Source organism: Ranitomeya imitator, chromosome 6 (genome assembly GCF_032444005.1).
Source record: "Ranitomeya imitator isolate aRanImi1 chromosome 6, aRanImi1.pri, whole genome shotgun sequence".
In the NCBI taxonomy this organism is placed as follows: Eukaryota; Metazoa; Chordata; class Amphibia; order Anura; family Dendrobatidae; genus Ranitomeya; species Ranitomeya imitator.
In genome coordinates, this window is record NC_091287.1 from 167597739 (window position 1) to 167620725 (window position 22987).

The following is a 22987-nucleotide window of genomic DNA, read 5'->3' on the forward strand; positions in this document are numbered from 1 at the left end:
AAAGCAACCCCAAAACATAAGGGAATCTCCGCCATGTTTGACTGTAGGGACCGTGTTCTTTTCTTTGAATGCCTTTTTTTTTCTCCTGTAAACTCTATGTTGATGCCTTTACCCAAAAAGCTCTACTTTTGTCTCATCTGACCAGAGAACATTCTTCCAAAACATTTTAGGCTTTTTCAGGTAAGTTTTGGCAAATTCCAGCCTGGCTTTTTTATGTCTCGGGGTAAAAAGTGGGGTCTTCCTGGGTCTCCTACCATACAGTCCCTTTTCATTCAGATGCCGACGGATAGTACGGGTTGACACTGTTGTACCCTCGGACTGCAGGGCAGCTTGAACTTGTTTGCATGTTAGTTGAGGTTCTTTATCCAACATCCGCACAATCTTGTGTTGAAATCTCTTGTCAATTTTTCTTTTCCGTCCACATCTAGGGAGGTTAGCCACAGTGCCATGGGCTTTAAACTTCTTGATGACACTGCGCACGGTAGACACAGGAACATTCAGGTCTTTGGAGATGGACTTGTAGCCTTGATATTGCTCATGCTTCCTCACAATTTGGTTTCTCAAGTCCTCAGACAGTTCTTTGGTCTTCTCTCTTTTCTCCATGCTCAATGTGGTACACACAAGGACACAGGACAGAGGTTGTGTCAACTTTAATCCATGTCAACTGGCTGCAAGTTTGATTTAGATATTGCCAACACCTGTTAGGTGCCACAGGTAAGTTACAGGAGCTGTTAATTACACAAATTACAGAAGCATCACATGATTTTTCTCTTACCCCATGACGGCACTAACGAGAGAGAGGGATCCGCCCTCAGGGACAGGAAACCCACAGGTTAAAAAGGCGGGACCTCTCCTCCACCTCAGTTCGGTTTCCTGTCCCCGACGGGGAGCCCACAACTCACCATCCAGGAGTCCAGGGACCATCGGGCCGAGTTCAGGCAGCGGGGGGCCCTGCCACGGTTCAGGTGGATTCCTCCCTGAAGGCGCGTTCCGGGGTCGGCGGGCCTCGTGGATATGCGCGGAGGGGAGGCAGTGAAGAGGTTACCGAGCCTGCCTCTTCTCTTTTCAATGGAGTGGTCGGTAATAGGTAGCGGCGGCTACCTGGAGGTTTCCTCCGCCGGTCCATGAGGCGCACAGGGGGTGGTGACGCCGGTCACCGACAAGCGGCAAGACGCAGATTGCAGCGGCGGCTGCAGAAGCTCCGTCCCTCCTGTGAGCCGGCAAGTAGTGAGCGCGCGCGCGAGGTCCGGCAACTTACTGCGCAGGCGCTGGGGTCACTTCCGGGGTCGGCGCAAGGTACCTCTGGGTAAACCGGAAGTTACCTGGCGCCGCTCTGTCAGCATAAAAAGGGAAAAAAAGGGGCATACCGCTGCTCAGTAATTACCACCATGAGTGGAATAGAGCAGTCGGTGGAAGAAATTTCACAGGCCCCTGTGACAAAGAATCCGAAGGAGCGCCATTCGTCACGGAAACCTACGCAGCGCAGCAGCTCAGGATCCCAGCGCAGCAGAGGCTCTGGTGGATCCAGGAGGGAGACGGTGGTTCAAGTGGAGGAGGCATCCTCAAAGCCACAGCCGGTATCTTCCTCACATTAGGAGGGTAAGTGACCTCCGTGAAAGTGTATATTCTAATAGGGGTTTATTGTTTCCTAGGGAAAGAAATGCCAAGGGAAAAGTAAACATAAAGTGTGCCCACTTTGTTCAGCAGATTTGCCAGATTCGTGGGTTAAAAAACTCTGTGCGTCATGTATTAAGAACACCATTGATGAGGAGGCACCAAGTTTCACATCTGAATTAAAAGATTTAATTAAAACCCAAGTAGCAGACGCATTAAAAAGCGTAAAAAACCGTAAAAGAAAACATAAAGAAAAATCTCCAGATTACAGCTCCAGCGAGGGAGATAGTACGAGTGGGGATTCTGATAGCTCTACAGCTTCATCATCCTCCTCTGCATCTTCAGAAAGCGGTCGCAACTGTTTCCCAATAGATGAAACGGATGCGTTGGTGAAAATGGTTAGGGCGACAATGGGTCTGGCAGATACTCGTTCCAAAAAATCTGTACAAGATCTTATGTTTAGTGGCCTGGAACAAAAGAAGTACAGAGTGTTCCCATTAAATGAAAAAATTCAAGCCCTTATAAAAAAGGAGTGGAAAAGACCAGACAAAAAAGTACTGTTAACACCCAAAAGGAAATACCCATTTGATGACCCAGCCTGCGCCTCATGGGGAAAAGCGCCAAAATTAGACGTCGCCATCGCGAAAGCCTCTAAAAAGTTCGCTCTGCCTTTTGAAGATATGGGGACCCTCAAGGAGCCTATGGATAAAAAGGCCGATGTCTTCCTAAAAGGGTCCTGGGAGGCCGCCAGCGGGGGGCTAAAACCCGGTATAGCTGCTACGTGTACAGCTAGAGCACTAATGGTCTGGCTGGATCATTTGGAGTCTCAATTAAAAAATAAAACCCCGAGAGAGTCTATACTAGACTCCGTGTCAGCGATGAAAGGGGCCGCTGCATATTTAGCAGATGCCTCAATAGACTCAGTTAGACTGACGGCAAGATCGGCTTCCTTCTCAAATGCGGCTAGGAGAGCATTATGGCTAAAGTGCTGGCCGGGGGACCTGCAAACTAAAGCTAAGTTGTGTTCCATTCCGTGTGAAGGTGAATATTTGTTCGGTCCCACCCTAGACGATGTCCTCGAAAAAGCGGTTGATAAAAAGAAAGCCTTTCCGGGATTCCTAAATCAATCTTATAGGCGGCCCTTTCGAGGAAGGAGGTTCACACAAAGACGCCCCCCAAAAAATCAAAAGGAGGGGTGGGAAGACAGAAAATTCAAAAGAGGAGGTTTCATGTTCAACAAGCCGGATAATAAAAAACAGCCACAATGAGGGTGTGCCCCAGGTAGGAGGGAGACTGACCCACTTTCTTCCAACCTGGGAAAAAATTTCTGGAAGTGCCTGGACTCTAAACATCATAAAGACGGGCCTAAAACTAAGCTTTCACACAATGCCACACAATCAGTTTGTGGTCACACCACGAAGAAAGTCAGAGATCGAGCAGCTGAGCATCCAGAGAGAAGTTCTCAGTCTTCTGGAGAAGAAAGTCTTACAGGAAGTTCCACAACAGGAAGAGACGAGGGGGTTTTATTCTCCACTCTTTCTTCGAACAAAACCGGACGGAACTTTCAGAGTAATTATAAATTTAAAACAACTAAACAGATACCTGATAATAGAAAAATTCAAAATGGAGACAATAAAATCATGTGTCAGATCCCTTATCCCGTCTTGTTTCATGACTGTTATAGACTTAAAGGACGCATACTATCATGTGCCAATCCATCCGGATTTCCGGAAATATCTCAGGGTTGCAGTAATGATACAAGGGGAACTGAAACATTACCAATACAAGGCTCTTCCGTTTGGTCTAGCCATTGCCCCGAGAGTATTCACAAAATTAATGGCGGAAGTAATGGCCCATATAAGGGAACAAAACATATTGATTGTGCCTTATCTGGACGACCTCCTAGTGATGGGCAGTTCCTCTCTACATTGCAGCCAGCAACTAAACAGAGTGATGGTAGCCCTATCGAATCTAGGATGGTTTCTGAACCTGGAAAAATCCAGGCTTATCCCATCTCAAGTACAGTTGTACTTGGGGATATTAATAGACTCAACAAAGCAAGAGTGTCGTCTGCCAGAAGAAAAAGTATCCAACATGATACATCTAGTGAATCAGTTGAGTATCTCTCCTCTGATCTCTCTAAGGAGAGCCATGTCCATACTGGGATCAATGACATCCTGTATCCCAGCGGTACAGTGGGCTCAGAGCCACTCGAGAGATCTCCAGTGGGAAATACTAAAGGCGGTATCCCACGCAGGAGGAAATTTAGAAAAGCAATTAAAAATATCCTCTCGGACAAAAACTTCCTTAGCTTGGTGGACAGACCCGTCCAATCTCAGGAGGGGGGTTCCATGGGTATGGCCGGTCTCGATAATCCTGACCACAGACGCAAGCCCTTGGGGGTGGGGGGCCCACCTAAACAGGCAAATTGCCCAAGGTCCTTGGTCAGTAGAAGAAAAAGACCTTACTTCAAACATGAAGGAGCTTTTAGCAGTTCAGTACGCCATCAATCATTTTTTAACTTCCCTCCGTTCCCACCACGTGAGAGTACTGACGGACAACAGGGTGGTAGTAGCATATTTAAACCATCAGGGAGGGACGAGGTCTCAATCCCTAATGAAAGTGACAAATTTCATCATGTCACAAGCAGAAGCCAACTTGTCCTCCCTGACAGCCCTTCACATAAAAGGGTCAGAAAATCAAACTGCAGATTTTCTAAGCAGAACCCAATTAAAACAGGGGGAATGGGAGTTAAATACAAGTATATTCAAACGCATAGTGGATCTTTGGGGGGCCCCGGATATAGATCTATTTGCAAACAATCAAAATCGGAAAACGGAGGCCTTCTGCTCGATAGATCCTCGGGGGAGTCCAGTGGCCATAGACGCGTTGTTAATTCCATGGAAATTCCATCTAGCTTATGTGTTTCCTCCGATAGCTCTAATTCCCTTAGTCTTGAAGAAAATCAGGGAAGACAGAGCCAAAGTGATACTGATAGCTCCGTTCTGGCCGAAAAGAGTATGGTTCCCATGGCTACGCCTAATGTCCATAGCGGATCCATGGGTACTCCCAGATATCCCAGACCTTCTGCATCAAGGGCCAGTGAATCACCCTCAAATAAAAAGTTTGCACATGACGGCCTGGCTTTTGAAAGGGAACTGTTAACAAAAAGGGGGTTTTCTTCAAATTTAATTTCTACCCTGCTGGCCAGTAGAAAACCTATAACTACCAGAGCCTACGGCAAAGTCTGGAAAAAGTTCCTCTCCACGTCAGGAGTTATCCTATCAAATCAGATGCCAATTCAGGAAATCTTAGAATTTCTTCAAAAAGGTTTAGAGAAAGGCCTAGCAACAAATACTCTGAAGGTTCAGATTGCAGCATTGGGTGCCCTTTACAACCAGGATTTGGCGGGGAATCACTGGGTAAAAAGATTTGTTAGAGCATCTACTAGGTCCAGACCAGTTATACATCTCACCGCTCCTCCCTGGGACCTGAACTTAGTCCTTTCAGCACTAACTAAAGCGCCGTTCGAACCTTTATCTCAGGCTTCACTAAAAATAATATCTTGGAAAACCTGTTTATTGGTGGCCCTAACCTCAGCTCGCAGGATTAGTGATCTGCAGGCCTTATCAGCCTACCCACCTCTAACACAAATATTAGATGACAGAGTAATCCTCAAAACTGACCCTTCTTACCTTCCCAAAGTGGCATCAAAATTCCACAGATCTCAAGAGATAGCGTTACCATCTTTTTGCCCCAATCCAAAAAACAAAAAAGAGGAGGCTCTACACACTCTAGATGTAAAGAGATGTCTAACACACTATCTATCAGCCACAAGGGAGTGTAGAAAAGGGAGGGCTCTGTTTGTCTGCTTTCAGGGACCAAATAAGGGTCACAAGGCATCGAAAGCCACGTTGGCGAGGTGGGTAAGAGATGCCATCAAGATGTCATATACCTCTTCCGGAGAACAAGCTCCGGACACAATTAAGGCCCATTCAACCAGGTCGGTGGCAACCTCTTGGGCTGAACGTGGTGGAGCATCAATAGATCAAATATGTAGAGCAGCCACTTGGTCTTCCCCCTCTACATTCTTCAAGCACTATCAGCTTAATCTATCTTCTCCCTCAGACTTAACTTTTGGTAGGAGAGTTCTTGAGGCAGTAGTCCCACCCTAAAATTTTTCATTCTTTGAAATTCTCTCGTTAGTGCCGTCATGGGGTAAGAGAATATCGTAGTTACTTACCGATAACGGTATTTCTCTGAACCCATGACGGCACCTGTATATTCCCTCCCTTCACGTATGGGTGTCCACACTACTTATAAATTAAGTCACGAGGTGTGCATAAAAAAAAAAAAAAAAGTGTATATATAGAGGAGCTTATATAAGTTATACAGTTATATTTTGTTGTGTAAAAATAACCAATTAAGTTACAGCAGAAATTCCCTGCAAGGCTCTGTAAACCAACTGAGGTGGAGGAGAGGTCCCGCCTTTTTAACCTGTGGGTTTCCTGTCCCTGAGGGCGGATCCCTCTCTCTCGTTAGTGCCGTCATGGGTTCAGAGAAATACCGTTATCGGTAAGTAACTACGATATTCGAACGGTGCCAATACTTTTGTCCACCCCCTTTTTATGTTTGGTGTGGAATTATATCCAATTTGGCTTTAGGACAATTCTTTTTGTTTTTTTTCATTTAAGACAAATTAAATGAAGATAATAATACCAAATAATTTGTGTTTGCAATCATTTTCAGGAAGAAAATGAATATTATCTGACAGAATTGCAGGGGTGTCAATACATAATATATATATACACGCATCAGGTATTCTAGAATATGTATGTATATAGCAGCCACATAGTATATAGGAGTACTACGTGGCCTGTGGTATATACCATGTGGCTGCTATAAACATACATACATATTGTAGAATACCCGATGCGTTAATATAGGCCACACGGTAAATAACACAGCCCACACAGTATATAGCAGCCACACAGTATATAACACAGCCCACATAGTATGCAACACTGGCCATGTAATATATAACATAGCCCATGTAATATATAGCACAGCCCACATAGTATCTTAAGTGGCCACGTAGTATATAGCACGCAGTATAGAACACAGCCACGTAGTATATAACACTGCTCACGTAGTGTATAGCAGCCATGTAGTATATAACGCAGCCCACGCAGTATATAACACTGGCCACGTAATATATAGCACAGCCCACGCAGTATAGAACACAGCCCACATAGTATCTAACACTGCCAAGGAAGTATATAGCAGCCACGCAGTATATAACACTGTCCACGTAGTATTTAAAATAGTTATATACTCACCCGGCAGGATTCAGCGTAGATCCTGCGAACCTCTGGCGATACGCGCGGTTGCCGCCATCTTGCGTTCCCAGGATGCATTGGGAAATTACCCAGATCACTTAGCGGTCTTGGGTAGAGGTTGCAAGCATGCTTTCTATGTAGTGAGCGGAGATTTAATAACTCCCCGCACTGTTTCGATGATCATGTGGCGTCAGGGAGGATATAAATTCATTTTCTACCTATAGCCGCTGCTTCAGTAAAGTAGCATGACACGATCTACCTTCACTGTACACCTGTAGGTAAGCAGCTTTTCTGGATGTGACCGGTTTTAACGGAACTGTCAGCACAGAATGACTGTTCAAACCAAGTACAGGCGCTCAGTGCATAACAGCAGGACCAATCATTTATATACACCTTCCCATCGCTTGGTTTCCATCTATCGGCAACCTTCTCTGGCTCTATGCAGCCATAGTTGTCAATGACAGAAGGGGTGGAGGGAAAAAGATTGGTACTGTGTGGTTAAATATTTGGCTCTGCCATTGTGCACAGCGCGCCTGTGCTTGGTTTGAACAGTCATTCTGTGCTGACGGTCCCTTTAAGTTATGTTTCCACAGTGAGATTTGCTGGGTTTTGCGCTGCTTATTTAAAAAAAAAAATGAAAGTAACCCATTTTACTTAATTGGTGCAGATAATCTGCGACATCAAAAGTTCGTGGTGGGAGCATAGCCTTAAAGTCCACTACCAAGCATTGTAAATCTACTATGTTGTTATAAGCTTAAAGGGAACCTGTCACCCCGAAAATCGCGGGTGAGGTAAGCCCACCGGCATCAGGGGCTTATCTGCAGCATTCTATAATGCTGTAGATAAGCCCCCGATGTTACCTGAAAAAGGAGAAAAAGACGTTAGATTATACTCACCCAGGGGCGGTCCCGCTGCTGGTCAGGTCCGCTGCGGCGCCTCCCATCTTCTTTCCATGACGTCCTCTTCTGATCTTCAGCCACGGCTCTGGCGCAGGCGTACTTTGCTCTGCCCTCTTGAGGGCAGAGGATAGTACTGCAGTGGGCAGGCGCCGGAAAGGTCAGAGGCCCGGCGCCTGCGCACTGCAGTACTTTGTCTGCCCTCAACAGGGCAGAGCAAAGTACGCCTGCGCCGGAGCCGTGGCTGAAGATCAGAAGAGGACGTCATGGAAAGAAGATGGGAGGCGCCGCAGCGGACCAGAGACGCCCATCCGACCTGACCAGCAGCGGGACCGCCCCTGGGTGAGTATAATATAACGTCTTTTTCTCCTTTTTCAGGTAACATCGGGGGCTTATCTACAGCATTATAGAATGCTGCAGAATAAGCCCCTGATGCCGGTGGGCTTACCTCACCCGCGATTTTCGGGGTGACAGGTTCCCTTTAAGGTGAGCGTTGTGTCAAATAAATGCTACATTATTTACAAAATATATCCTTCACCTTATTTATGAAAATAACCTAAATAACACAGCTACATTGATAAAAAATAAATGACAAAAAGTCTGGCTGTCAGAATGCAGAAGGTGATGGTAATTACTGGTCTTGAGGTGTAAATCAGATAAGAATTAGATATGTCATTTGGGGTTAATATGCTCTTCGGGACCAACTCCATTTTCTTACATTTTACTGTACCTGTTAGTGTTTGCTCTGCGCAGCTTTTGCAGCAGTTATTGCCGTTTAGCCGGTGTGTGTGTGACCCTGGCAGTTTCTACTGTTTCCCTGCAGATGTTCATTCTTGATGTTTCTTATCTTTGTTTTTAGCTATGAGAAACCTCCGCCAGGACTAATTAAGGTGATTTTTTTTTTTGTTTTGTTTTGTAAATATATGTATAATCTAGCAGGCCCACTGTTCTGTCTTCCTCCACGTAGGATGCTGTGTGGATTCCAACATACGGCTAAACCTTCATCCACATCCCAGTAAACAGACTGTGTTGATGCTTAAGTCTTATTTATTAGGGTGATGATAACCAAAACTATAACGTTGAACAACAATGGTGGACAGTATTCATAGTAGATGATCGAATAGTGAATGATGTTGATGTACAAAGTGGATGTTCAGTGAATAATCATAGTGGATGACTGATCATAGTGGATGACTGATGAAAAACTGTAAAGAATAACAGCATTTCAGTATATGCACATACAGGGTGCAATCACATAAATAACTGGGACATTACAGCAAGAATTATACAGAGTGCATTACACAGTAATTCTAACAGCACTGCCCTATTCTATACAAGAATGCATCTATCTACATGCAGAGTACACCTGAACCTAACTGCAAGCTGCAAAGCACATCTGCCTAACTATATCTGACTATAGGAGCTGCATAAGGCTTAAATACTAACACAAACATAAGATGCATTAAACCTTTATAAACGTACCGAGATCCGTTAGGACAGGGGTAAGAAAGTAAGCGAGACAGGAGCACGTGTGCCTCTCTGCAGATCTCAGGAAAAATGGCTACTGAAGCTTGTCTTCACAAGAAGAATGTGGGCGGAACTAACCCATAAGACATTGCTCTTAGGAGGGAAAGGTTGGTAAACAACATTAAAAGTAGGCAACTGATGACCTCCAGTGGCCACAACTTGAATAACATGATAATTAACTCTCTGCACATTAAGATGGGCAGAACACTCCCCGCTTGGCGTCAACAGATGCCACAATTAGGTTCTTTTGGGGAAAATAATACAAGCTCGGTAACGGGTCTGAGGAACAGTTTTTCTCCAAGCTTGCACACTCTGACCTCTACTTTCCGCACTTTCCCATCTTTACTGGGCAGGGTCTTAATGACTAGGCCGAGTGGCCACTCGTTCCGATGTGACTGACTGTCTTTGACGAGTACAACATCGCCAGATTGAATGTTTGGGCGGTCTTTCTGCCACTTTGTCCTGCTTTGCAGAGTGGAAAGATACTGTTTCCTCCATCTATTCCAGAAGACGTTGGACACGCTTTGTACCTGCCTCCATTGTCGTCTGTAGAGGTCTTTGTCATTGAATTCTCCGAGTGGAGCTTTCGGGACACAGGTTTTCTGTGTGAGTAACATTGCAGGAGTAAGGATGGATGGATCTCCAGAATCACTAGAAAGTGCTGTCTTGTAGGACTGGGTTACAAGAAATAGACAAGCTATAGCTCGAACAAGTGACTTCCAGGTGGAGAACCTGCTGAACCGGTGAGATTCGAGGTGGCAGCTTGAAATCTCTGTATGTAGAGCAGACACTTGAGGTCGGATCTCTTCGTCTGCTTCTGGACCCACTAGTTCGAAAGTTTCAGGCCTGCTGATGTGGGACATCGAACGGTACAAAGAGGTAGGACCTGTGAACCATGAAGTGTCCTTCAGATGACTGGGTGCAACGGATCTAGTCGCGTGGTCCGCAAGATTGTGATGAGTAGGTACGTAGTGCCACTGATTAGGGTCGGTGGATCTTCTTACCCGAAGTACCCGGTTGCTGACGTAGACGTAGAAGCGTCGTGTCTCGTTACAGATGTACTCCAGTACCACCTTGCTATCGGTGTAGAACTCTGCATCCTTGATCTTCAGGCTCATCGCATCCGAGATCAGTTCGGCTGTCTCAACTGCGAGGACAGCAGCACAGAGTTCCAGTCTGGGTATCGTGTGTTCACGAAGTGGCGCCAATTTCGTCCGGCTCATAACGAACCCGATATGGCATTGTCCGCTTACGTCTGTGGATTTGAGGTACGCTACTGCTGCAATCGCTTTGACTGATGCATCACAGAAAATACAAAGTGTTTGCGTTTTGACCTCTGTGGATGGCACAGGAGCATAAGGTCGTTTCACACGAAGGTTGGTCAGGGCTTCAAGAGACTTCCTCCACTCTGCCCACAGGTCAGCCTTTTCTGCTGGAAGTGGATCATCCCAATCAGTAGTGTCTTGGGTGAAGTCCCTGAGCATCAGCTTCCCTTGGATGGTTACTGGAGCTACGAACCCCAAGGGGTCGTATAAACTATTCACGAAGGAAAGAACTCCTCTGCTCGTGAAGGGTTTCTCATCCTTGCTGATCTGAAAGGTGAAGGTATCTGTCTTCAGGTCCCACAGCAATCCAAGGCTCCGCTGCATAGGAAGGGGGTCGATGCTGAGGTCTAAATCCTTTAGATCGCTGGAATAGTCTTCAGAGGGAAAGGCTTCCATCAACTCTCGGCTGTTGGAAGAAATCTTGTGTAACCTTAGGTTAGACTGAGCGAGCATGTCACGAATCCTCTTTAGTAGACTGATTGCGGCCTCACTTGTCGGTGTGGACTTCAAACAGTCATCCACGTAAAAATCCTTTTCCACAAAGGACCTGACGTCCGAGCCATACTCTTCTTCACCCTTTTTGGCAGAATGTCGGAGGCCGTAGATTGCGACCGCTGGGGAAGGACTGTTCCCAAAGATGTGTACCCGCATCCGGTACTCTGCGATGTCTTCGTCCGGGTCATTGTCACGGTACCAGAAGAACCTCAGGTAGTTTCTGTGTTCCTCTTTGACGAGAAAACAGTGGAACATCTGTTGTATGTCGGCCATAAATGCCACTGAATCTCTACGGAAACAGAGTAATACTTCCAGAAGTCTGTTGTTGAGGTCTGGGCCCGACAGTAAGACATCATTCAATGACACGTCTTCGCATTTGGCACTTGAGTCGAATACCACTCTAATTTGACCTGGCTTCTTAGGATGGTACACTCCGAAGATGGGCAGGTACCAACACTCCTCTCCGTGTCGAAGTGCAGGTGCAATCTCTGCGTGGTTGTTCTGGAATATCTTTCCCATGAAGGTAAAGAAATGTTCCTTCGTCTCAGGTGACTTCTGAAGCTTGTGTCTTAGGGAGATGAATCTGCTGTAGACCAATTCCTTGTTGTTGGGTAGGCGTCTCCTCTGAGGTCGAAATGGTAGAGGTGCGACCCAACTATTCGCCGTATCCTTGACTATTTGTTCGTCCATGATGTCCAGGAATATCTTGTCTTCTATAGACATCGCTACCTTGTTGTCTTCCTTCGTCCTGTGGAAGACTGTACATCCTATGTGGTCTTGTTCACCTTCACAGGCGTGGTCTTCGTTTGATAGGAACTGAGAAAGGGCAAGGTAGGGGAGTGCTGCTCGGTAGTTCCTTTACCAGCAGACTATTGTGACACGGCTGGAAGAGAGATGGACGTCCATTTTCTAGTGTGCTGGTAAGCATACTGTTGACTGAGACCGGCTTGTGTGCTCCTCCTAGACAGACATCTCCTACAATGACCCATCCAAAGTCTTGCCTCTGCGCGTATGGAGCATTCAATGAGCCGTTGATATATTCTCTAGTCTTGTGGACTCGTAGTATATCTCTTCCCAGAAGTAAAGCTATTGGCGCTTCTGGTTCCAACTTAGGTATCAGGTGGGCTATACGCTTCAGGTGGGGGTGATACGTTGCCACCTCTGGTGAAGGTATCTCAGACCTGTTGTCAGGAATCTGGTTGCACTCCAGGATGGTCGGTAGTGATAGACAGGTCTGGCCATCCATGGACTCCACTTTGTATCCGGTTGCTTTCCTCCCCGCCGTCTCGACGGTACCTGAACATGTCCTAAGGGAGTAGGGAGAACTGGGGCCTACAATGCTGAAGTTGTCAAAGAAGATGGACCTGGCTAAAGACCTATTACTTTGGTCATCTAGGATTGCATATATCTTGAGCGCTTTGTCTCTGTGGCCTGTTGGATAGACTCGGACAAGGCAGATTTTTGAGCAGGATCTTCCTCCCTTGAGTCCCTTACAGATCTCCGTACATTGAGAGGTGACCGTAGGGGTGTCTTCGTCGGTGTTCTTCTGTTTCTCATCGTGCTCCTCTGCTTGTGACAACACTCCTGGAGGTGGTCCAGGATGCAAGGCTGTATTGTGATCTGTGCTGCTGCATTCTGCACATTTCACGCTAGCTCCACAGTTCCTGGCGAAGTGAGAGGTTGTAGCACAGCATTTGAAGCAGATGTTGTTTTCCTTGAGGAAACCTTTGCGATCCTCTAAAGTCTTCTCCCTGAAGGCTCTGCACTTTAGTAGAGGATGTGGTTTCCTGTGTAGAGGACACTGCTTACTGACATCCTGAGGTTTGCTCCCTTCTGTAGGGAGCTTAGTTATCTTGTGTGGAGGACCTGTGGAATCAATATCAATTTTATGGACTGCCACGGGTGTCTTACTGGGTTTGACACCAGGGGTAATGGAACATGACAGAGTGAAATCAAAACTAGGGTCATTTCTGATCTTGGCTTGCTGGGTGACAAACTCAACAAATACAGTAAAAGGAGGGAATAGTACGTTATGAATTTGTTTATACCGTGAACCATGTATAATCCACCTTTCTTGAAGATTGTAAGGAAGTTTTTGTATTATTGGATTGACACCCCTAGCAGTGTCTAAGAATGCCAATCCAGCCAAGTGACCTTCCTTCTGGACGACCTGTAATATCAATAAATCACTCAATTCTCTAAGTCTTTGATAACCCTTGGGCCCTATCTTAGGGAAATCATCAATTCTTTTGAATAAAGCATTCTCTATTACTTCTACGGACCCATAGCATTCGTCAAGTCTTTCCCACACTTTACGTAAACCTATGTGTGGGTATTCTATGTTAATGTCTCTTAGTCTTTTAGCATGCTCGACCGATTCAGTTCCAAGCCACTTTACCAGGAGATCTAACTCCTCACTACTAGAAAGGTCCAGTCCCTGAATGGCATTCTGGAACGAAGCTCGCCACGACCTGTAGTTTTCGGCTTTGTCAGTGAACTTTACAAGTCCTTTTGTTACCAGTTCTCGGCGGGCAAAGAACTTTGCCAAGTCTATGGTGGCTTGATCAGTGTTGGTACGAGCCGGTATGTTATAGCCATGTCTAGTGTGTGGTGCATCACCATACCTGTGAGACGCTCTTGGCTTCGGACAGTCTGCATAGTACCTTTCTGGTGAAGAAGATGTCTCTTTAAGGCGAGGTGGGAGCTGTACCTTCTTCTCAGTGGAATGGTAGCTGTGGTCGACTCCTCTTTGTTGGACGTCGTCTTGTTTGTAGTAGTGAAGTTCGGGGTTGGATCGATGATAATCGGCGTAGGCTGATCGTTGTAGTCTGTCGAGGGTGTTGTCCATGCTGGAGTGTCGATGAACGTACTCTGCGACGCGCTGAACTGGATCTTGCTGCTCTAGATCTGTTCCAAGAACGTTGCTGCGTCCCTCATAATCGGGATCCTTCATGGCTTCCAAGTACTCTGCCTTAGCTATTGCAGCTGCTGCCTCTTTGTCTACCATAAGTCTTTCTAGGGACACTTGCAGGCGTGCACCTTCTGCTTCTTGCTCTGCCCGCAAACGTGCGGTTTCAGCCTGCAAACGTACATTTTCTGCTGCATGCTCTGCTTGTCTCAGCTTTAGATGCATTTCTTTCTCGGCGAAGGAAGACCTCGCTTTGGCTGCTTCAGCTTCAGCAAGAGCGACAGCAGCCAGCTCTGCTAATGAAGATCTGCTAGAGCTTGCTCGTGACCTCGTCTTGAGTGAGGATGTGCTGTTTCGAGACATTGTGCGCTTAGCTGCGTACTGCTGAGTGTTTTGGCGGGAAACAGTCTAGGTGCGGTGAGCTTCCGCGTGGCAGGAATGATGTAGCTTCTCTTGGCGGGCTGCAGTATAGTCCCGCGGCTGTATGGCGGCTGCTGTGATACCCGAATGCGGAGCAGTGTGGGTGTTAGCGGTTCCGTACAGTCTGAACAACTACAGCCTGCGACCGGCTATCAGTTTCGCTGAAGGCAGCTAATCTGTTCTTACTTTACAATCACCGCCTGCGACTGGCGGTCTCATTTTTCACTGTTCTGTCTTCCTCCACGTAGGATGCTGTGTGGATTCCAACATACGGCTAAACCTTCATCCACATCCCAGTAAACAGACTGTGTTGATGCTTAAGTCTTATTTATTAGGGTGATGATAACCAAAACTATAACGTTGAACAACAATGGTGGACAGTATTCATAGTAGATGATCGAATAGTGAATGATGTTGATGTACAAAGTGGATGTTCAGTGAATAATCATAGTGGATGACTGATCATAGTGGATGACTGATGAAAAACTGTAAAGAATAACAGCATTTCAGTATATGCACATACAGGGTGCAATCACATAAATAACTGGGACATTACAGCAAGAATTATACAGAGTGCATTACACAGTAATTCTAACAGCACTGCCCTATTCTATACAAGAATGCATCTATCTACATGCAGAGTACACCTGAACCTAACTGCAAGCTGCAAAGCACATCTGCCTAACTATATCTGACTATAGGAGCTGCATAAGGCTTAAATACTAACACAAACATAAGATGCATTAAACCTTTATAAACGTACCGAGATCCGTTAGGACAGGGGTAAGAAAGTAAGCGAGACAGGAGCACGTGTGCCTCTCTGCAGATCTCAGGAAAAATGGCTACTGAAGCTTGTCTTCACAAGAAGAATGTGGGCGGAACTAACCCATAAGACATTGCTCTTAGGAGGGAAAGGTTAGTAAACAACATTAAAAGTAGGCAACTGATGACCTCCAGTGGCCACAACTTGAATAACATGATAATTAACTCTCTGCACATTAAGATGGGCAGAACACCCACCATAGCCTATGCCCTACTTTACATGCACAGTTTGTATAGTATCATTATCGCAATGAGCATTGCTCTCCACTGCCCATACAACATCCATGTCACGCATTAGATCACATTCATACCGCAATTTACCAATTGTATCATGTTTTATACATAACACATCCTGCTGCTCGCCCTCAGGCTATGTTCACACAGTCTGGATTTGCTCTAGCCAAAAATACCTTGGATTCTTGGGATAATCTGCAGCTGAAAATCCGATTTCTACTGCAGTTTTTCACGCAAACTGCCTTCCTTTTCTAGTTTATTATAACTAATCCATGGCTTTTCACCAAAGAATATGTGTCAATAATGAAAAGGCTTCGGATTAATAAATGTGCAGCCATTATTCTGTTTTTTTTTTCCAGTCCTATGTGAATAATTTTCTGCCCAATGATGACAGAAGTATTCTAGGAGTGATACCTTTATTGGCTAACCAGAAAATAATGTTTGCAAGCTTTCAGAGCACAGTGGCTCCTTCTTCAGGCAGGATTACAAGTAGATTAATAATAAAAAAAAAGCACAATATTTAAGGAATACTACAGTAGGACATTTGTTCAGAGGGTGGGAAGTGTGATGCTTCCTAAAGATAAAAAAGATAAGCCACGGAAATCAAATTAGGCATTTTCTTACAAATGGAGAGGCAGTGGGAATAATGTTCTTAGTTATCTGGAGTCTGTCAGGTGGAGGTGTGAATTGTATCCATGTAGTGACTCATAAATCCAGGTGTTAAATTGAGTCCTAGTGTCAAAGAATTGAACATCTTCATTAGTTTGTATTCCCAAATCTACATGTTAATATAGTTGCTGGTAACATTGCTGTGTATTCTATGTAGCTTTAATCACCGAATTCATGCATAAATCCAGACAGACTTTTCAGCCTGTGAACATTGCATTACCTGTCTGATTGTATCAAATCATACTCTGCATTGAAGGACGTGGGTCAGTGGTTTTTACCCAGAATGAGGTGTTTAATCATAGACCTGCACAGTACAGTAAAGTGGGAATAAACGCCTCTGCACTTCTCCTTTTTAGTGCTGGCAGCAGTTCTGCAGTGCTAGGATTGTTGATACACTCCCTTTAAGTCCTGACATACGAAGTACAATATTGTTAATTCTTTTTCTTTTTTTCTTCTAAGGAAGATGAACCAAAACCTGAAGACTGTATTCCTGATTTGCCTGGCAATGAACATGCCAGAGATTTCCTTGCACATGCTCCTACCAAGGGACTATGGATGCCTTTGGGCAAAGAAGTAAAGGTTATGCAATGTGAGGAAACCCAAAGGTCACGTTGTCCTAGTAAAGCCTCTGTCACCGATTTGCTTGGTTTTGAAAAGAATAATAGTGCGGCATGCAGTTTTATTTTTCCTATGAAACATGACAACCCGATGGACCCAATTATAAGTTATTAGGGCCCAGAACGAATGCATAGAAACAACCCACATTCACGGTATCATCTTGATGTTCTACTCTAAGGCTAGTTTCACACTAGCGTTTTTATGATCTGCGGAGGGCTGCGGACTTCCTCCGTGAAGCCCCGCTCTCAGCCGCACCTCCGCTATCTCCGCCTACTTCTGCATGCGGCCCGCATGCGGCCTGCGTACCTATCTTCAACATTAGGTACGCAGGTCATGCGGCTGTATGCGGATGCTTCCGCATGAGTCGTTTTGCGTAGGATGCAGCTGGTAGCAATTTTTTTTTTTGCCGCATCGTCAAAACGACGTATGCGGAAGCATCCGCATACAGCCGCACGACCTGCGTACCTAATGTTAAAGATAGGTCTGCGGGCCGCATGCAGAAGTAGGCGGAGCTAGCGGCGGAGGTGCGGCTGAGGGCGGGGCTTCACGAAGGAAGTCCGCAGATCATAAAAACGCTAGTGTGAAACTAGCCTAACCAACCCTCTAGCAACACTGCCATCATTACCTTAATATCAATGGACCCATATAAAGAACGAAGTAAGAACTATAACTCACATAGTATACCAAAACCAGAAACGAGTAGGACAAAAAACCTACAGAGTGTATATATTCATAAAATAGACTTTATTAATTATAACACAAAAATACAAAAAATATGTAGAACGTCAGAGGCTGCTAGGCATACATGCAGAGGAACATTAACACATGCAGGTGGTGATTATAAATACATGTTATTGTAGATGGATATAACATGGTCACCTATATATAATAATATCATCAGGTATAACCTTCCTAAACATATCAGACAAAGGAAAGGCTAAAATAAAATCGAGCACTTACGTGTAAATCACATCAGCTGCTTGAAGTGCTCCCACCACCCCAACGCACGTTTTGTTATGTCTTCATCAAGAGGCGCCCTCATTTTCAGCACACACTTTATATGCCTTCTTCTAACCAGTTCTCATGTACTTCTTTAGGTTGGAGATGTAAGCAGTATGGTCACAGAACTGGCGATCGTGAATGTCCATATTTCATCAAAGGCAATCAAAAAATTGAGCAGTTCAGAGTGGTAAGTGAAAAAGTGGGCAATTAATTTTTGTAGCAGACACATGTCGGTTGCATAATTATAAATTGAAATGCATCAGAAAAGTGTAAGAAAAATGGTGACTTGCTATGACCCATAATATAGATGCACGGCGCACAAAATATGTTCTCCATAACTTTATAGTAGAAAATTCCTTGTATTAACAAACACTTTCATATTGAATTCTTCATAATCACCAGTCTGTGAATAACGTATTCAGACTGCGCTGCGGACTTATCCAGGCTTTCATGCTGCAGTTAGATCCTTAGATCCTTGGTGCAGGCTGTCCATGCGCAGGCTTGAGAAGCGTCGCGCTGGTGTGCGCACACCGAGGATCTAACTGCAGCGCAAAAGCCTGGGTAAGCCCGCAGCGCAGTCTGGATACGTTAGTCACAGACTGGTGATTATAGAGAATTTTCTCCTATAAAGTTATGAGGAACATCTCTTTGTGTTCCATGTGTCTATACTACGGACTGTAAGACGTTAGTAGGAATTACTGCAATATTGCTATACTAAGGTGTGAGGTTTTCACTATATTAAGCCAGGATTGTTTGATTTATGCCTCTTATGTTATCCGAACCTTTTTGACACTTTTGACAATCAGAAATCTGAATTATACATAAAAACCTGATATAGTTCCTTTATATCCATATCTACTGTGTTTTCTCTAAGTATACCCCTGCCACATTGTTATATTGCTGTTCAGCACTTTGTATGACGGAGCCCATGATTGTAATTTTGTATCAGTTTTTTATGTTTTCAGGCATTCACACATACCACTGTTTAAGAGAAAAACATAATAAAAAAGTCAAAGCTTTAACCACTTCACGCACATGGACATACGTGTGTGTACATGTTGAGGTGACTGCGTGTGGAAGCTCTCTACACACAGCTGAACCCCGGCCACAACTGTTAAACATGTAGATGCCATCAGTCTCTGACAGCGGGATTTATGACATCACAGCAGGGGTGCGCGCAAGACCGTTCCCATCGACCTCCCATTACATGATTGCTGGGCGCCGATAGGTCACTAGGACAGCAGAGAGCCTGCCGCCATCTTGGTTCTCCTTTGAAGCTCAGCTATATGCGAAGCTTCAATGGAGGCCAGGAGTTTCACTATATACTGTGGTACTGCAGTATATAGTATAAGCATTTATATGATCACATGTTTAAGTCCCCTAAGAAGGTTAAAAAATAAAGTTAAAATGAAACTAAAATATCTAGAAACTTGAATTACCCCCCCATTACAAAATAGACATTTTAAAAAACAAAAATGTTTATGTCTTCAAAAAAGTCAAAGCTATCAAAATATAAAACTAATTAACCCAATCCGTAAACAATGTAATAGGGGAAAAAAAAAATCAAAATGCCAAAATTGTGAATTTTTTGTCACCACACCTACCTATAAAAAATACAATAAAAAAGAGTGCTAAAAACATCTTACGGACCTCAAAATGGTTTAGATGAAAATATCAGCTCGGCTGATTGGCTTTATGACGATTGGGCCTCATTCACACATCCATGTTTAAACACGTACATGAAAAATGGTATCAGTGTTCTGCATCCGTGTGTCCATTTTTACCATCAGTCTTCAGTATTTTTCATGGATGGATGAAGAAATAAATAAATGATAAAGCGTCTCCTGTACTTTGCGGTACATCCGTGTGCTGTACATGTTTTTCCATAGACTTGTATTGGCCCTTTCACCTGTGTTGTTAGGAAGAAAACAGACATGTCGCCGAGTGTATTGCGCGAAAAACACTGACATGTGAACAGCAGCCTAGATTATAAAGGGGTACGTGTTGTATCTGTAAAATGAATGGATACAACACATGCATTCAGCAGGCACATCTGAATGGGGACTTATGACACTGTTTTGGTTTACGAGCGTGAGAATGTTACAGTATCCACCAATTAGAGATGCCAGACCCTCAAGGACCGCTTCATTCTGAGCTCAATACATTAGCTTTGTAGAAAATCTTATCAGTTTCCATTATCTTTTTTTCCATTATTAGCAGCAGAAGAGTCATGTTTTTATCAATAATATGCACAGCCACCTGGGTGGAAGTATCATCTGTCCTGCCCAGGCCATTTAGTGTTATCCGTAAGGAGAGTGGGGAAATACAGTAATGCTGATTTTACAGCGTACGGTCCTTGTCACATTTCTAAACGCTGTACTTGAAAATGCTAACTTTTTACTTTTGGTATTTTTTAATACTGTAAATTGTAATGTTTCCTTGAACAGTTATTATACATAATGATTATTCTCTTTATTTGTAGATGATGGCTGACATAACCTTCATAGATCTTCCGCCACCAAGCTAAAACGTGTGTGAATTGTTGATTTTATTGTTTGTGTACATTTTTCATTTCTTTAGGCTCATGAAGACCCAATGTATGGCTTGCTAAAGGAGAAAGAACATGAAGAAAAGCAGATGAGGTAATAACTATACAAAGTCGTTCTTTAAAGTGCAGCTCCAAAGTTCAGATCTATCAAGCAGAGGTTTCTGGCATAGGGCAGCCTAAGCATCAAACGCCAAACCTCCACATATTTGGCATGTGCAAACAGTTACACATTTACTACCACTAAGGCCGGGTGCAAATAATCCGAAAGTGGCAGTGAACATGAACTGCGTCCAAAGCGCTGCTGTCTATTGAACGCCAGTTCACTGAACTGTGCAGATGCACCGCATCCAAAACATTCTATTTGTGAAATTTACATGCTGCGGTCTGGAGAGATGTGCTGCATGTCCATCTCCGCAGGTGAGCAGCGGGCGTCTGTGGACGCAAAGTCCACTATGCTGTAACATGTGATCGATGCGGGTAGGAAGCTGCACAAGTACGCAGCGTTTACTTATCATGGGCTTTTTCATGTATCAGTTTTTTGTTTTTTTTTGCATGTTTGCTTTCTGCTATCTCAGTAGGTAGATCACAGATCCATTGCAAATAATGTGCTTTTTTCACAAGCCCATTTTTCTATTTTTATTTTTATTTTTTTTTATTTATTTTTTTTTGTTGTCCACAAAAAAAAATATGGAAACGTGTCCTATTTTGATCTTTGAACTTAGCCGTGCAAGTCTATGGCCCCGTAAAAAAAAATAATAGCACACGGATGTCTTCCGTTGTTTGCTGTGTGCATTTTATTGCTTAATGTATACAAGCTAAGATATTTTTTTCTTCAAACAAGGAAAACAGATGCAACACTCGATTTTAAAAGCTGTCGCATGGATCAAAAATGGATCCAGCATACTGAGAAAAAAAATCTGGCCACTTTTCACGTATGAGAAAGATAAAAAAGACTGATGTGTGCAACTGACCTAAAGAGGAGTTCTACCCAGTAAGAGCTGTGGCTGGGCCTTGGAGACCAAAAGCTTTTATATAGTAGTTCACTAAAGGTTGTGTCTTAGAGAGGGGGAATATTCTAGAGAGTGAAGTTAAGGGGTTGGCATATTGTGCTGTTGAAGTTTTTCTATAGTATGTTAAGGAATTGCATTATTGGCAATTTCATAAAATGCAGAGGAAAAATCGAATTTTGCAGGTGTTTGTCCTGTGGTGCAGCTGATGTCCTCGCTTATCATTAGATCACTTTTAAAGGGAACCTGTCACCCCCAAAATCGAAGGTGAGCTAAGCCCACCAGCATCAGGGGCTTATCTACACCATTCTATAATGCTGTAGATAAGCCCCCAATGTATCCTGAAAGATGAGAAATAAAGGTTAGATTATACTCACCCAGGGGCGGTTCCGGTCCGATGACGCGATGACGTCCTCCTCTTGTCTTCACGCTGGGGCTTCGGCGTACTTTGTCTGTCCTGTTGAGGGCAGAGCAAAGTACTGCAGTGCGCTGGGCCTCTCTGACCTTTCCCGGCACTGCAGTACTTTGCTCTGCCCTCAACAGGACAGACAAAGTATGCCGGAGCCGCAGCGTGAAGACTAGAAGAGGATGTCATAGTATGAAGAGACCCCAGACCGGACCGCGACACCCATCGGACCGGGCCGTGACACCCATCGGACCGGACCGCAGCGGGAACGCCCCAGGTAAGTATAATCTAACCTGTTTTTCCTCATCTTTCAGGATACATCGGGGGCTTATCTACAGCATTACAGAATGCTGTCGATAAGCCCCTGATGCCAGTGGGCTTAGCTCACCTATGATTTTGGGGGTGACAGGTTCCCTTTAAATGTATTGGAGAATATAATTTGAGCCGGTTTCATGCGTCTGGGAAATAGACCTTGCTCACTCAGATCCTGATACCTGGCCCGATCACTAAGTCTACTGACTTGAGATATGTGTTTCATATACATAAGTTACCATATTTTTGGGACTATAAGACGCACCTAGGTTTTAGAGGAGGGAAAAAATGTGGTCATGAAGCAATCTTATCAGATAGGGGGAATTGAGGGGGAGGGGCTACTGACAATGAAATAATGGTAATGTCCCTCAATTCGGTACTAATATCCCCCATCCTGGTATATATATTTCCCTTTCCTAGTACATATGCCCCATCCAGGTATACATGGCCCCCCATCATGGTGTATATATGGCCCCATCACACTGCACACACAAAAGATAAACAATTCTACTCCTCTTCACTTTGCTCTCATATAGCTCGGTGTCCTGTTCCGATGCCAGCAGCTGATTTCAGTGTGTACACAGCGCATGATGTCACTGCCATGCACCACCACACGCCGAGGACAGCTGCCGGAATATTCACTGCTCCACACGCCCAGGAGTAAGGGAGTGGAGAGCAGTGAATATTCATTCTCTTTAATAACGGGGACACTGTTAGCTGCAGCCACCGGCTCCTGCAGCAGGTGGGCGATCATGTGTGCTTGCTACTAAAGATAATGAATAATCACTATTCTCCACTCCCATGGGTGTGTGGAGCAGTGAATATTCATTTCTTTAACAGCGGGC

At 44.6% G+C, this 22987-nt stretch overlaps 1 protein-coding gene across 6 annotated transcripts in view; it reads left to right on the forward strand.

The window, feature by feature from the left end:
• The window catches only part of RP9 (RP9 pre-mRNA splicing factor), a 47225-nt gene that overhangs the window by 20471 nt on the left and 3767 nt on the right, over positions 1–22987 (forward strand). For all 6 annotated transcript variants that reach the window (XM_069730280.1, XM_069730281.1, XM_069730282.1 and 3 more), the window contains exons 3-6: positions 8709–8739; positions 16709–16838; positions 17965–18056; positions 20450–20511. In XM_069730280.1, the coding sequence (XP_069586381.1) occupies positions 8709–8739; positions 16709–16838; positions 17965–18056; positions 20450–20511 (315 nt within the window). The remainder of the gene's footprint in view (positions 1–8708; positions 8740–16708; positions 16839–17964; positions 18057–20449; positions 20512–22987) is intronic.